Below are 16636 nucleotides of genomic sequence, written 5' to 3'. Positions count from 1 at the left end.
CTTCTTTTCTAAAAAAAAATGGGCACCGACTTGCAGTATAATATTTGCACTAGAAAAAAAGGGAGAGAAAGAAAGTATATAATGGTTAACACCAATAGTGATTAAGTGGACCAAAACCAACCACTTGTCCATCACTCAATTAATCTTCTTTTTCTACATCAATTATTTTTTCTCAAATATTTTAAATCAATTTTTATACCATATTTAGAAAACATTAATGGGTATTTAGTAAAAATATATACAAATTATTCATGATTTTTTTTGATGGAAATATTATATTTTGTTAAAAGAGCTTCTCAGAAGTATAAAAAGGTGATTTGAATTAAAGGTTGAGTTGGTCAAATTAGGTAGGCAATGTTTGATTTTGAATGGAGTATCATTTGACTGTGAAGAATAAAATTATAGTAGGAAAGTCGGTGCTTAAGGTGGTCCAGACAGGTTTTTGGGCCCAAAATGTACTAACTAGAATGGGCATCATGTGAATGCTGGTATAATCTTTGGTGGCTCAAATGTGTCGTGCAAGTAACTTAGCTCAGATTTTTTCTGTCCCTATTTTCGTCTTTGCATTACACATTATTTTGTTTAAATTTAGATTTTCCTTTTCCTTTTTTTTGACTAATAAAAGTCACCCAATTTACTCACAATAATATTTGTTTCAGACCTTTACACTCCCAATTTTCTATATGGTTAGGTAAATCGCATGATGATGCTTAATTGATTTTTATACAATTATTTTAAAAATAACAATGGATTAATTTTTAACTGTTTTCATAATTTTAAAATAATATATCAGTGTAACTTTTCATAAGAACAGTTGGAAAAAGAAACGCATGGAATCTATTCTTGAAATGTGGGATTTACATTTACTTGATTGAAGATTAAAATTTTAATTAGGTTTAATACATAATTTAGTATCTAAGTTTGACATTTTTTCTAATGTAATATTTTTGTTATTTTTTTGTCCAATGTAATACCTGTATTTGACAAAAAATATACATTTTAGTACTCAAAGGTAACATGTTAACTTTTTAATATTTAATTCAGATTACCTAGTAATATTGTCATCAAATCAATCTTAAAACCGAATAAATCACATCCATCATATTATATTTGATAGATTAAACCTAAAATTAAATAAATTCATAATTAACACTAAATTTATCCTAATAACTAAATCATAAAAATTCAAATATAATAATATTAGCAATTAACTTTTACTAAATAAATCCTAAAACCTGACTAAACACTAATAAAGTTGACATCGTTACCTTTAGGTACCAAAATTTTGTCAAATACATGTACCAGATTGATAAAAAAGTAAGTACTATATTAAAAAAGTGTAAAACTTGAATACAATATGATTTATTCAGCCTTTTAATTGTTAAGTTTTGTATTTAATATATTATTTTAGTGAAAGTTTAAAAATAAATTATTAATTACATTTGTTTAAACTTATTAACATTTCTTATGCATCTACCTGTTCCTACAAACATAAGTCTGAATTAGGGATTGGAATGAGCCAATCTTTGTAAAATTTTGCAGAGTGCCTTTAGAGCTTTAAAGATAACTACAACAACAAAAAAAACCCCATATTCAGAGTCATGTGTCTGCATTAAATTATATATAGAATAAATTATTTATGAATTTCAATTAAAAAAAATTTGATTAATATAATAATCTTGAAAAATATATATTATTAGTTGAATTAGCAAAATTCCAGACTTGATATGCTGAAATAATTAGGAAATTAGTTACGAATTCTGACATTTTCATTAGAAATTTTGCCCAAAAAAAGACTCGTAATTTGGACTGAGTGATATTATTTACATTCTAAACAAAGAGAAAAAGTTTTACTCTTTTTGGTCTGCAAAAGCTAAGGAGAAGAGGGAATCAAAATAATCAATATGAACACCCCATTTTATGAACATGAACACGGTCCCTGAGAATTCCATTGTACAAAGCTATCCTATTTGCCGGCATTTCACTTCTGCAAAACCCATCCATTTTTCTTCTTCTTGTTGATGCTGCTGCAATTAACTTCTTGTGTTGTTCTTTTCTGTTTTCTTGTCCATCGCCACTTGTTTCTTTAACATTCTCAGCAAACTGTACTTTTTTCTTCCTCTTTTTATCCCTTTTCTTTCCATCTACATGACCAACAATCAACAAAACATTAATTCAATCCATCAAAAAACATAGAAAAAGAAAAAGAAGCTTATCCCAAGGTGTACCTGAAGGCAAGCAAGAACGAAGGGTTTGTTTAGGAGGAGGAGACAAGGTTTTTTGCCTTGAAAAAGTAAGGAAAATAACAGTGCTGGAAACAACCATAGCAGTAGCTAAGACCAAGCCTTGTGAACATATACCTGACGACATAGTGGCAGCGATGGAAGATGATGTACTCAGTGTTTTGTTTATATATAGAAAGAAGTGAAAACTGAATACAAAGGAAGTGGCGTAAGGGAAATCGAGTTGGAGAAAAGGGTCAAATAGGGGATATTATAGAGAGAAAGAAAGAAAGAAACAGGCGTGAGGAACTGGAGTTCTCTGGTTTGATTAGCTTTATATGGAGTTTGGGTTTGGGATTTGTCATTTTATTTCAAAGGAAGTGAACCACATGGACAAGGCAAGGTGAAACTGAAAGGAAAGGAACTTTGGGAAGAGGTGATGAGGTCGGTCAACAGAGTCCTCGGTCATGGAGTTCTAGAACGAAGTAAATGTCAAAGTAGTTTCTTTTATCTTCTTTAACAGGAAAAATAAAATAAAATAATTGGGAATGTGTGTAATGTGTATTAGGTATGGTAACTAGCAAATATCTATAGCATGGGGACTAGATCTGCTCATGGTTGGTTCATTCGGCCGATAAAGAAGAATCCTCGAAAAGTGAAAAAATTTAGATAAAAATATAAGTTTGAAAAATGAGTTTGAATAAAAAAATGGTCCGTTTTAAAAAAGGGTAGGGGCTCAGGCAAGATATTTTTGGCCCGAGCCCTGCTCGATCCGACTCAAATTCACTAAATGTAAAAAAAATCTATTATTTTTTTGTTATTTTAATGATATGTTCTTGTTATTTTCTACTTATTTTGCTATCATTTCACTATTATATTGCTACTATTTTGTTGCCATTGTTTGTATATTGTATAACACTTGTTTTATTATTAATTTTATTATTATTTTAGAGACATTTTATTATTAAGTTGCATCTATTTTAGTATTATTTAAGTATACATATTTTTTAAAATTTATTTTCAATTTGTTCGGAAATATTTATTTTAATATTTTTGATGTATTATATATATTTAAAAGTTATGTAAAAAATAATATAATATAAAAAAATTAATATGAGCAGACCGGGTTAGGCCCGATTTGAGCAATTTTATTTGGGCTAAATTTGAGCAAATTTTTAAGTTTATTGTTCAAGCCGGGTTGGCAAATGAGCCTTAATTTTTGTTTAAACCCGAACCATGATCACCTTTAATGTGGACCCAAGTTTTTTTAAATAAAAATCATAAATGAATATTAATGCTTCGGTAGATTACAATTAAATCACTACAAGAAAGTAACAACTAGTCTTGTATTGGAACAAAATGGAAGTAAGTATTGCAGTAATGCCACTTTCTTCATTGGAAATTTTAAGAAAAACTAGAGATGGATAATAATTACTTTTTACTTCTATCATAGTTAGATTTTCTTTATAATAGATATTAATCAATCAAATCTTTCAACCAGTCATTATATAGTTTATCTCAAAATTTAATTTCATGTTCGATATCACAATACTTTACCTAAAAGAATAGACTAATAAGAAAATTGATAACTTCCACCAACATTCTTTAATGTTTTGTCTTCAAAATAAAAGTATAAATTCTACATTAGTTGAAAATTGAATTAATGGATTGGGACCTTCTTTTTGTGTCATTAGTTGTAACTTTTGGAAAAGAAGAAGCAACTTTATTTTTATAAGCATACTTCTTCATTGTTTTTAAAAAGTGCTGTGGAGAAGTGCTTTTAAAAAATTTGAGTGTTCGGTATTCCTGTCAAAAAGTACTTTTGAAGAATAAAATGTCTATTTTAGACATGACATTATAAAGTAACAAATATGTATTTAAATAAATATTTTAGCAAAAATATAAAAAATAATTTATTATAACTTATTGTTAATATTTTAATATATAATATTAATTTTAAATATTTCTAAGTAATTAATATTAATTATTTATTAAATTTAATTAGAATATATAAACTATATTTAAATATTTAAATATAATAATTAAATATTTGTAATTAGATATTGACACAATTGTATTATTATAAAATTATTTTTTATTTTTAATTAATGCTTTTAACACATTTGTCTTATTTTATTTTAAAATGTATTTGAATATATAACTCATATTAGATATTAACATAACATAGAAAACATAAACCTAACAAATTAAAATATTACATATATTTGGATTAAAGTTTTAAAAAAGGATAATATTTATATACCAAATATAAATACTAAAAATTTTACAATAGCATTTACAATTTAAAGTGAATTCATTAAACTAAAAGCTATAGCATCTCTTGTTAATTCCATTTCAAAACCACTTGAATTGTTTGATTCACCGTCATCATCACTATTATCATCGTTGTCGTCGTCGTCATCACTTTCTCGACCATGCGCATTTTCTGAATCAATAATATTCTCATTTGCCCAGTTAATATCTTCGTATTCCATAAAATCTGTATCATTTCGACCGACATATTTTCGAATAAAATTGTGTATCGTCATTGTAGTAACAAAAATCATTGTTTGCTTTTTAAAACTATAACTTGGCATATCTCTTAAAATGGCCCATTTTTTTTCAAAACACCAAAAGTTCGTTCAATCACACTACGTAATGATGAATGTGAATGATTGAATATCTCTTCTTTACCAGATATCGGTCTACCTCTACGAAGGTCAGGTAAATGATATCGCTGACCTCTATATGGTCCAAGATAACCTTTCATTTGAGGATTTCCAGAATCAACAAGATAATATTTTCCTACAAGTCATAATATAACAAACAATTAATTCAAGAATTTTTTTTTATAAAAATTATCAATTAAAGAACGTATACTTTATTATTTAAAAAATCACTTATAAATAAAATATCTAACCATTTGGTGGGTGCGGAAATTTGTATTTTGGATCTCGAATTGCATTAAGAAATATTCTATTGTGATGTGCCAATCCTTCCCATCCAGCCATGAAAAATGTGAAACACATATTAAAATCACATACTGCCATAACATTTTGAGTCGGGATACCTTTTCTTCCAATATAGGGAATTTGTTCATTTGGTGGAAGAATAGTCGCAATGTGAGTACCATCAATTGCACCTATGCAATCCTGAACAAATAATCATATTACTCTCGTGCATATTTTTAGTTGACCAAATATATCAAAATATAATAATATAAAATTAAATTTTAACCTTAAAATACGACATATATCTAGAATCTTTACGTATTTCTTCGAGTATTGAGCTAAAAAAAGGATCTTCGGGTGCAATTAGATCAGTGGCCATCCTTGAAACTTTCTCAAGCACAATTGCAAAGTGTCGACTTATTGTTGATCCAGACCTTTGAAATCTTTCTTGACATTGGGAAACTTTTGCACCGGTGCCCAAGATGTATAAAAAAATTCCCAACATTTCACTAGAAGATATGTTTCTTGAAGTTTGCAAGTTGTATCTTGTCTCCAAAACTCTCAACAAACTTGTGAACACCATTTTGGACATCCTAAAATTAATCCTACAACGTGATTCGTGACCGTCAAGGATCTCTCGGATCCATGTCTCACCTGACTATTTTGAATCCATGCATGGTTGCCTCAATATATACTTCTCGTAATATAATTGCACAGAAGAAGATGCAACAACAAATAATCGGTTAAAACATTCCATGCGTTGTAAAATCTCTTTCTTTTCCATTTCATCATCACTTTCATCACCGCTGTAATCCTCAACTATACTCATCACCTGTGAATAAATTTTATATCCAAAATCATATATAAACAACTATTGATAAAACTAATTTAGTAAAAATAAGTAGAACATAAATTTAATATCTAAAGACCAAACATAAACAACTATTAAAAAAACTAGATTACACATAAATAAGTAGAACATAAATTCAATATCCAAAAACCAAACATAAATAACTACTGATAAAGCTAGTTTAGCATTGTTGTTTAGTCACATAATAGATATCTTTGAACCCTAGAAGATCAGAAAATTTTCAAATATCCTCAATTTCAGTCTTAAGCCACAAAGCTCTAATCTTGGGATTAATTGATAAAAACATAATTCGCTTGTCCTTATTGAGTAGTAATTTAAGTGCGAAAAAGTATAGCGGACTAGCTTCTAGAACTTCTTCCGACATGCTGTCAAGCATTTTGACTGCTTGTGGAATACCATATGGATTCATAACAGGAGTCAAACTAGATGTGGCTTGACTCATATTGTCAGCTGCATTGCATAAATTTTCTATTTGACTGGACAATCTTGCAGCCCCTCTAATTTGCTTTGAGGATTTCTTTCTTCTAGTTTTAAAATGTGAACTTGATATCTCAAGGTTTTTTTCTTTTTTGACCGTTTCCATCAATTTGAACATCATTTGAAATGTGAACATCATTTAAAATGTGAACATCATTTCTCATATTTTCTTCTTCATTCCCTTTAGGTGTTTCGTTGTTTAACATCCTCAAAAAAATCACTACGGAGTGTACCGGAAGAAGGTGCCCATGCTTTATCACCTGTTGCAACTATTCCCATGAACATTTGGTCCAACTTTCCTTCGAATTCAGGATCAATGCCCGATGTTCAAAATTTTTTAGCTTCAGGCATAACCTACATATAAAATGATAATTTAATAACAGTAATTATCAATAACGTCACAAATAAGGAAAAAAATAAAAAATATTCAGAATTATTAATGTACCTGGAGCCTATTCTCCCACCAATCATCAGATGCATCAACGGTTCTTTTTATAGGATTCCACCATAGACCAGTATCTTCGCCTTTAAGTTTCTTCCAAGCTTTCCATTCTTTTTTTAGGGCATCCCACCTATTTTTAAGTTGTCTTTGTGAAAAACCCTTGCCCGTTTCTTTCTCAAAGTTGGTCATTATTTTCAACCATTCATCTTTTGTGAAATGAGTACCAGGCCTATTGCTTTTCAATATCTCTTTAATACAAATATCATAAAATATTTCTGTCAATCTCTTATCCCATATTACTTTCACTTTTTCAACACTAACTTCAATCGCTGAAGTACTCATCTATTGTGTATACGAACAGATTCGTTTAGCCAGTAAAGCAATCAAGAAAATCAAATGTCACATAAGTATATTTGTTTACATGTGCATCAAAATTTTAACTATATGCATGATCAAATAACAGTAAAATATATGTATGTCATTATTCTAAGGGAAACATCTATTTTTGTATCAATTAACTATTTAAAAAATATTATAAAAGTAGATTGATCCATGTGAAATATGGTTAAATGTGGAATCTGGTTAAATATCTTCCACCAAAACCATACAAATTCATGCCATTTTCCATACTAAAATACTTTATTACTTTTTTTTCTCTTTTATTTCCGTGGGTAAACAATATTATAAAGTTAAAAACCCATAATTTTTCCCCTCCTATTTATACTTGTGCCTTTGTATTTCAATATGTTCATAATTGGTATTAAGAAAATTTTGAAACATATTATGGGTGACTTCATTTTGATACACCCTCCCACCATTAATTAATGTGGCCCTCAACTTTTAATTGAAACAAAATCAATAGCAGCATAAACCGGCTCTACACGCCAACAAAAGAATGGGAAGAAATTGAAACAAAATCAACAACAGCATAAACCAATTCCCTACATTAATTAATTGTATTGCAAAATAATGGGTATGTCAGGATCAAAACCAGATAAATAATCCCTACATATATGCAACCTTGAGGGAGAGGATGGAGGGAGAGAAATCGAAAATAGTGAAGGAGAAGAAGAAGAGGGGAATGGATGTTGTGGATGGGAAAAAAGATTGTGGTAAGTTGGAAGGTGATGAAACACTTAAGAATGGGAAGAAATTGAATAATGGTGGGGTGAAGAAGTTTCGAGCTACGGATGTGGCACCGGCTAATGCAACAAAAGAAGTTTATGCTTCCATATTTACTTCTTCAAAGAAGTTGGATTTTAAGGATTGAGTTACTGTGGTGAAGAAGTTTAGAGCTGCAGATCATGTGACACCAACTAAGGATGCTAAGGAAGTTTCTGTTTCCATATTTACTTTGAAGAAGTCGGTAGATCAATTCTGGCTTCTTAAAGGTGATCTATTGTTATTTTTCTTTGTTCATGGATGAAGAATAGTGTGTTTCAAGGTTGCTATTCCCTCATATATATTTCATTTGTCATTGAAACTGAATTGTACTTGTTTAACCTAGAAATCTAGTAAATATCTAATTTAAATATTGAATTGCTATTAATATTTTCTATTACTTTCTTTGGTGTTATCTTTAAATTTGTGTTGTTACTGAATTTGAAGTTGTCCCAATAAATTGAATCATCTATAGCTTTTCAAATCATGGAAAAGAGGAGATTTTGAGATAAAATCAGGACCAGCCTTCACATGAATTTTCACTATTCTTGTTTAGTATATCAAGTTTGATGAATACTGTAATGGAAATATGTTGTCAAATATTTGTCTTGAGTCCTTAAATAGATGGTTTCATTGCTTAATTTGGATGGAAAATTCTTATGTTGTCTACCCTGTCAATTTCCCCTCATTAATAGCTCATCTTCAAGCTTCAATAGCCCTCATTAATAAGTTTTAATTTTAAATGTCTCCATTTTCAGACCTTTAGAACTTGAACACCAAAACCAAAAGAAAATCTAGTTTGTGTCGTATATAGATTTATTCACTTATCCTATGAATTAAACCTAGAGATCAAGGAATCAAATCAACGGATAATTTGGTGTACTAATTTTCCAAGACATCACCAGCAATAAAAGAAATCTGAAAAAAAATGAAGTTACCTAGACGAAAAAAAAAGATAAACTCACCGGTGGTGAAGAAGAGGAACAAAGAACCAAAGACTTCTTCAATGGAGAAGAGGAACAAAGAACCAGCACCAGTAGAGGAACAAAGAACCAGCACCAGTAGAGGAACAAATAACCAGCACTAGCAGAGGAACAAATAACCAGCACCAGCAGAGGAACAAAGAACCAGCGATGAGAGAAGAGATGAGAGCAAAGAGCCAGCGTTGTGTGTGTGGCTAAAAAAGTAAAAGACCAGCCCAAAAGCACTTTTGGCTGAAAAAGCTAAAAATTTCTGCTTTTTCATTTGCCCAAAAGCACTTCAAATAAGTTAGAAATTTGCTACCAAATGAAGTTTGTTCTTTATTTCTTTTTAGAGAAAATTATTTTTCCATATAAAAGCTCATCTCTTAAGCAATGGAGAACACAGCCTAAAAGCTTCTTCGATAGATGTGCACGCTTTCACACGAAAGCTATATTTGCCTTGTATTTTTCAAAACTTTCTTTGCGATCGCCTCCTCCTTTTGAGGTATGGAAGATTAATATTAATGATGCTTTTAAAAATGAAATGGAGATGTCAACTTCGAGTGGGATGATTATAGATTCAACCGATAGATGGTTATGAGGTTTTGCACGAAACATTGGTTTTTGCAATACTTATGATACTAGATGATTTAGATCAAATTTAGAAATTGGGTGGGCATCGAATTATTTTTGAAATAAGATAATTTAGTAGTTGTGCAACAAGTTCAGAACACGATCAATAACTAAAGACCAAATTATGTTATAGAGAGGGGAGTGCAAATCCAAACCCATTGGGGTTGGAGGTGCACTCGCACGACGTGGGCGATGCAAAATGTCTGGACTGGTCGGGCTTTCTGGGCCTACGGATATTTTATCCCAATATGTATCCTTAATTTTTCTCAGCAGAGCTTATCTTTTTTTGGAATCAAAAGGAGTTAATGCCTTTAATTAAGGTTTAAATTCTCCTTGATTCACGGACATGTTTTGGCTCAATTAGTCAAATATTTCAAAAAAATTCTCCCTTTGAATTTATTTTAAAAGCCAAATAATCTGACAGAGAAGATACACACTAAAATATTTTTAAAATTTTTCATGATATCATTCCCTGCATAATATTCAATCTGTTTTTCGGTGATAGACAAAGTAAGCCCATTGTTCGTTGATCATTGCAGCCGTGCTACTGTCGTGTTCATCTTGTTGTTGTATCTTGGGTGACAACTGACCGACGTTTCTCCAGCACCCAGAGGAGCGGCCAAATCTATCTTAAGGAGACTATCTAAACAGGTCTCAACCACTAGTATAGTATTTCAATTTAATTTTTTTTGTTTTTCCAGTTATATATATGTATTAATATTGCTTTTGTTTGACCTTGTGATTAATATAAAAAAGTTTTATATTACTATTATTTTACTAACACTTGTGCAATAATCTTAAGACTGACTCATTCAAATCTTTCTAATCCGAGACAAATAGGACTCCAACGAGAGATTGTTTGATTTCTGTTTCAAACAGAAAATCAATTAAACATTCCTGTTTCAAGATTTTACTCCTGTCGTTTAACAGGATTTGTTTGATTTCTATTTCAAACAGAAAATCAATTGAACACTCCTGTTTCAGGACGCCATTCCTGTTGTTTAACAGGATTTGTTTGACTTCTGTTTCAAACAAAGAATTAATTGAACACTCCTATTTTAGGATTTTTTTTCCTGTTGTTTAACAAGATTTGTTTGATTTTTGTTTCAAATAGAATCTCTATTGAACACTCCTATTTTAGGATTTTTATTCCTGTCGTTCAACAGGATTTGTTCGATTTCCTCAATTCTGTTTCAAGATTTTATTTCCTGTCGTTCAGCAGAATTTATTCGATTTCTGTTGTTAATAGTAAAAGTTTAAGAGTAACAATTTGTTATAAAAAATTGGTTATTCAAGGCAGTGGTTTACTTGGGAGAAGGTTCAAACCAATCCTATTAACATTCGCGAGCGGTTAGATCAGGGGACTGTTAATGATGATTGGTGGACTTTGTTTCCAAACTACAAAGTGTATCATCTGTCATACTTTTTCTCGGATCATTGTCCTTTGCTCCTAAATTTGAAGGTGGAAAGTATGACCACAAGAGTGCATCATTTTTGCTTCGAGGCAGTCTGGCTCTTGGAGGACACATGTGAAATGGAGGTTAAGAATTTGTAGGCCACTAGCTTGGGCTCTATTCCAACGAGGCTTTGTAAGGTTAGGGAGGGCCTTGATAAGTGGTTCATAAAATTTACATTAGAAAAATAAATTTCAAAAATAGACCTTGAAAAATAGCTCCAAAGCCTAAATGATTTAACTCCAACTAATGAAATTCTGGGGGACATTGTTGATACAAAACTAGCTCCTAGTATGGAGGCCGATAAAGAAGAACTGTATTGAGAACAAAGAGCTAGAGCGAACTGGTTGAAGAATGGCGACCGAAACACGAAATTTTTCCACAAATCAGCATCCGAGAGAAGAATAAGAAACACAGTGAAAAAATTGATAGACTCGAACGGAAATGTTTATGATAGTTAAGAGGGTCTTCTGTCACATGCTACTAGTTACTTTGATTCTCCATTTTCATCAAATGGAATTGCTCATACATATGCCAATCTTTAGGGAGTTGAAACTTGCATTACAGCGTCAATGAATGTTGATCTCACAAGGGCATTTTCATATAAAACAGTGTGTATGGCCCTTAAAAATATAAGTCCATTGAAGGCATCGGGAAAGTGTGGTTTGGGTGTGGTATTTTGTCAAAGATTCTGGCACATTGTGGGTAAGGAGGTTGCGAGTTATTGTATTCAGGGGTTAAATAGAGATCATAATATCTCAGAATTAAATCAGACACGAATCATCCTTATTCCAAAGGTCAGTAATCCTAGCTCTATGTCTCAATTTCGACCTATTAGCCTTGTAATATATTGTACAAAATCGTTACAAAAATGTTAGTAAACAGATTTCAGTCGGTACTCTATTTTTGTATCAATGAAGCGCAAAGTGTTTTTGTACCTGAAAAACTCATCTTTGATAACATCTTGGCTGCATATGAAATTCTTCATTCGATGTCTAAGAGAAGACTAGGGAAATTGGGTTCTTTTGTTTTGAAACTTGACATGAGCAAAATATATGCAGGGTGGAATAACCTTTTCTTAAGATTATGCTTAGAAGAATGGGTTCAGAAAATAATGAGATGTATTGAACCAGTCTCAGATTCCATGGTTCTGAATGGGCAGATAAAGGAAAGGTTCTTTCTAACTTGTGAGCTTAGATAGGGCAATTCACTTAGTCCCTACTTATTTCTCATATGTAGTGATGGTTTATTGGCTTTGTTACGTTTGGCTTCTAAAAGGGGTGCACTCAATGGAGTTCATGTGAATAAACATGCCCCACTCATCACTCATTTACTTTTCGTGGATGATAGTCTAATTTTCAGAGAGGCTACGATGGATAAGGCTAAGGTTCTTAAAGATATATTGAAGATATATGCCAATAGTTTGGGACAGTTAATAAATTTTGATAAATCGGGATCTTTTTCAGTTTAAATGTGTGTTAAGAAATCAATGAGAATGTTTGTCAAATATTGGGAGTCAATTCAAGTGATAATCTTGAAAGATACCTTAGACTACCTTCGATTGTGGGCAGGAACAAAAAGTTGCTGTTTAAAGAGATTAAGGAGAGAATGAGTAAAAGGGTGGCTAGTTGGAGTGCGAGAATGCTTTCTATAGGGGGTAGAGAAGTCATTATCAAAGCAATTATCCAAGCAATCCCATTGTATGTGATGTTGTGTTTTCTTTTACTAAGCCTATTATGCAAGAAATTGGAAGCTGTGATCGCAAGGTTCTAGTGGCAGAAAAAAGCCGAAAAGAGTGGATTGCATTTATGCTTTTGGAAATCCTTATGTGTTTCAAAACTAGATGGGGGTATAGGTTTTCGAGACTTATCAAAATTCAACATTGCACTTTTAGCCAAGCAATGGTGGAGATTAATGGAGAATCTTACTTCTCTAACGGCAATGATCATTCGTGCTAAGTACTATCATAACTCAAATTTGATGAAGGTTCAAACCCATCTCTCATTTGGCAAAGTATTTGGAGTTCTAATTCTCTGCTGGAATCTGGGCTTCGATGAAGGGTTGGATCAAGACAATCCGTCTCAATTTGGAAGGAATATTGGCTGTCAGGGCATAATCGGGTGAGGATCACTACTAACCCAATATCAGGTCCGAATTAGGTTAGTGACTTAAGGTTAAAGCAGCTGGAATCATGCTCTAATCTTTAGTATTTTCTCTTATGAAGAAGCAAAGAAAATTGTAAGCATTCCTATTCCACTAACTAGTCAATCTAATAAGTCAGTTTGGTTTAAGGAAAAATCTGGTATATATTCTATTGAGAGTAGGTATAAAGCACTAATGGAGCATTCAAACACAATCGCCATGGAGAGTGACTTATACAAGCAGATTTGGAGCTTTAACTGCCTAGCAAAAATAAAAATTTTAGTTTGGAAATTTGTTTGAAATTACATTCCTACATTTCAGAATTTACATTTTCGATGAATTATGATGGAGAATTGTTGCTTGCGTTGTCGTGACTATAGTGAGTTAAATGTTCATGTTGCTCGTGACTATATGTTTGCAAAACAAGTGTGGTCGAAGCTTAATTATCAGTGGCCAATTTTAATTGCAGAGTCAAATTTTATAGAGTGATTATCTTGGATGTTTGATAATATAGTAAGTGATAAGGATGAGGAAACTGCTATTACAATCTAAGCCCTTTGGTTTGCCCGAAACAAATTGCTACATGATAAAAAAGTGTTGTCTGTGAAAGAGGTTATTACCTTCATCAGAGGTTATGGAAGTGAATATCGGGATTTATCGGCAAATTTGCAACACCCTAGACCAAGGGAGATGATTCGCTGGAATCCCTTCCACCGAATTGGGTTAAAGTGAACATAGACGTCGGTTTCTCTGCTGCAAAATAGGTGACAACCTCAGGGTTTATTATAAGAAACAAATAGAGGCACATACTAGGTTATGGGTTTCGAGTACATGACCTTACCACAACAACTGCAATGGAAAAAGTGACCACAATGTTCCATGGAGTTCAGTTCACCTTAGAAATAGGTTTCATGCATGTACTTTTTGAAAGTGGTTCAAAGCTCACAATAAAAAACATTACATCTCCAGACGAGGACTGTTCAGAGATGAGACCAATTACCTAGGATGTAAAGGTATGGGGAAAAATTTCTTCGGTTGTCGATTCGAGTACACCGTGCGCCAAGGTAACTCTATTGCACATGCTTTGGTGGAGGAAGGAATGAGGAGGCTTGATGACTATTTCTGGGTCGAAGATGCACCGAGGAAAGCAAAGGAGTTGGCAGATTTTGACCGTTGATTTTAACAACCATCGTAGTCATCTGATTCTTTGTTCTGCTCGTGGATTGGGGGACATTTCTGATCTAAAGTAAGGCAACCTCAAAGCCCTTCCATTTTGTTTTTTAGTTCGCCAGAATCAAAGGAAGGTTTTGCTGCCATTTAGGTTTTGTGGTATCCAAAAGGGCCTAAAATGAAGTTTCTTGATTTCTATTTTTTCTCTTTTGTTTTTCATGCTTTTTGTTGTTTCATGCTTTAATTTTTACTGTTGGCGTGTTTGTTAGGTTTTCTCCTGGATATTGTCTTTGGACTTGTGCTTTTTTTTAGGCCCATTTATTTAATCTTAAATGGTATTCTTTTCAAAAAAAAATCATAAATTTTACATTTTTTGCATCTATCTGTATGAAATTGGATAAATATGTGTTTAGATTAAGATAGTTTCGATGTCCATTTGTCCAAATTTATTATGAGTGTATATTTTTATTAACTTCTGAATAATATTTTAGACTTTTAATTTTAATTTTTTTTTGTGTACATGGCATAACACATTAGCATACTTATCCAAGTGGCATGTCACATGTCAACTTCTCATGGTTTACGTCTGCCTCATCAACAACTATTAATGGTTAAACTGATCAATGATTGTTTCGTTAACGAAAAAGGCCAATTGATTTTTATCATTATGCACTTAATTGAGTGCATCTTTTCATAAGAGCTTGATTAATTCTTTTCTATACTAAGGATTTTTTATCCTTTAGCCTAAGCCCATGTTATGGTAAACTTTTCCCTTAATGTATACTTCTTATAAAGTCTCTAATTGAGTTAGTGTTACAAGTTAATTAGACATCAATTAAATTGAAAAAAATTGAAAAAATATAATTTTTAAAGACAACAAATTTTATAATAAGGCTAAACTTACAAAAATAGTCACTTTTGTTCGTCTCAGATTACATTTTAGCCACTTATGTTTGAAATGTTACATTTTAGTCACTTACGTTATCATTTTGTTACGAAGTGGTCACTCTACCATTAAACTCCGTTACCTTCCTAATAGCAGTCTTACGTGACAGTCCAAATATGTTTTAAATGCCAACTTGGATGTCCTATGTGGCAGTCCAAATTAAATTGATTTAATTAAAAACCTATTTTCATCCAGCAACTGGACATCCAAGTTGACATTTAAAACTCATTTGGACTGCCACGTAGGACTGTTATTAGGGAGGTAACGGAGTTTATGTTGGATATTTGAGTAGAGACGATAGAACTGGAGACTTTTATGGAAATAAACAGTAGACTTAGAGGCACAAATGACGCTTTCCAAAGAGAACTATTTGCCCCTACACAAAGTTGCTAGAGAGTTAAGACAAAGGTCCTCCCGGGATACAACGAAGTTTTGAATTTCCTTTGATTAGCAAAATTGAGGAATTCCCTAACTCTTACTCTAGTTTTTGAAAATAAGATTAATTGTAATTGTATATTTGTGAGCACCATAATGCATCTATTTATATACACTCAATGAATACAATTTGAAGAGCCACAACCCTTCATTTTGGACATACTCCTTGGGAGAAACATGTCCCATAGAAATGTATTCATTGGATGATAAATCATAACTTTTAATTTGAATAATGCTTATGAATAATTAAATTTGTAAGATGATAAATCGTCACTTTTAATTTGAATAGTGCTCATATTAATTTGCAATCTATACTTTCCATCAGTTTAACGGTAGAGTGACCACTTCGTAACAAAACGATAACGTAAGTGACTAAAACGTAACATTTCAAACATAAGTGACTTTAAAATATAATCTGATACAAACAAAAGTAACTATTTTTATAATTTAACCTTATTATAAATATATTTATATCCTTCAATGATTTTATAATTTATTTTTAAATTAAATAATTTAGATTACAGGAAATTTCAAAATGTTGAGTTGATGCTTGCTCGATTTTTAATGTTGATTTTATACGTTATTTTTCCTTTACTCACACGATGAGAATCACATAATTTAATTAAATATTTTGAATTTGGTTTGGAATTTTCTTTCTAAATAATCTGATATGATTTAATCATATTTCGTGCTTTGTACGTTGTGTATGCATTAGGCTTCCCTTTTGTCAAAGATTTTATTTTTATATTCATATAATTATATTATCAAAT

At 31.6% G+C, this 16636-nt stretch overlaps 2 protein-coding genes across 7 annotated transcripts; both read right to left on the bottom strand.

Moving 5' to 3' along the window:
• Positions 1-1751: 1751 nt before the first annotated feature.
• On the bottom strand, positions 1752-2682 carry LOC105777765 (uncharacterized). Its single transcript, XM_012601211.2, has 2 exons — positions 2229-2682; positions 1752-2144 (listed from the first exon to the last, which is right to left on the bottom strand). Exons 1-2 carry the CDS (start codon positions 2368-2370, stop codon positions 1900-1902), a joined length of 387 nt encoding a protein of 128 aa, XP_012456665.1. The 5' UTR covers positions 2371-2682; the 3' UTR covers positions 1752-1899.
• A 1747-nt stretch (positions 2683-4429) lies between these two features.
• Positions 4430-14676, bottom strand: LOC105777764 (L10-interacting MYB domain-containing protein-like). 6 transcript variants are annotated; one of them, XR_008189754.1, is made up of 6 exons: positions 14316-14676; positions 13936-14068; positions 6967-7211; positions 6782-6875; positions 5143-6005; positions 4430-5027 (listed from the first exon to the last, which is right to left on the bottom strand). XR_008189754.1 is itself a non-coding variant. In XM_052621742.1 (5 exons), the coding sequence occupies exons 3-5, from the start codon at positions 5763-5765 to the stop codon at positions 4825-4827; spliced, it is 741 nt and encodes a 246-aa protein (XP_052477702.1). In that variant the 5' UTR covers positions 5766-6005; positions 13936-14068; positions 14316-14676; the 3' UTR covers positions 4430-4824. The 6 variants fall into 6 exon arrangements, 3 of the variants coding, with proteins under 3 accessions (XP_052477702.1, XP_052477703.1, XP_052477704.1); XM_052621742.1 differs by lacking the exons at positions 6782-6875; positions 6967-7211 and having other exon boundaries at positions 5143-5374; positions 5460-6005; XM_052621743.1 differs by lacking the exons at positions 6782-6875; positions 6967-7211 and having other exon boundaries at positions 5143-5374; positions 5460-6005; positions 13936-14065.
• Between the last annotated feature and the right edge of the window lie 1960 nt (positions 14677-16636).

This window comes from Gossypium raimondii, chromosome 10 (genome assembly GCF_025698545.1).
Source record: "Gossypium raimondii isolate GPD5lz chromosome 10, ASM2569854v1, whole genome shotgun sequence".
NCBI lineage: Eukaryota > Viridiplantae > Streptophyta > Magnoliopsida > Malvales > Malvaceae > Gossypium > Gossypium raimondii.
The sequence above is the reverse complement of the archived record's forward strand: the minus strand, read 5'-3'. Positions and strand labels throughout refer to the sequence as shown.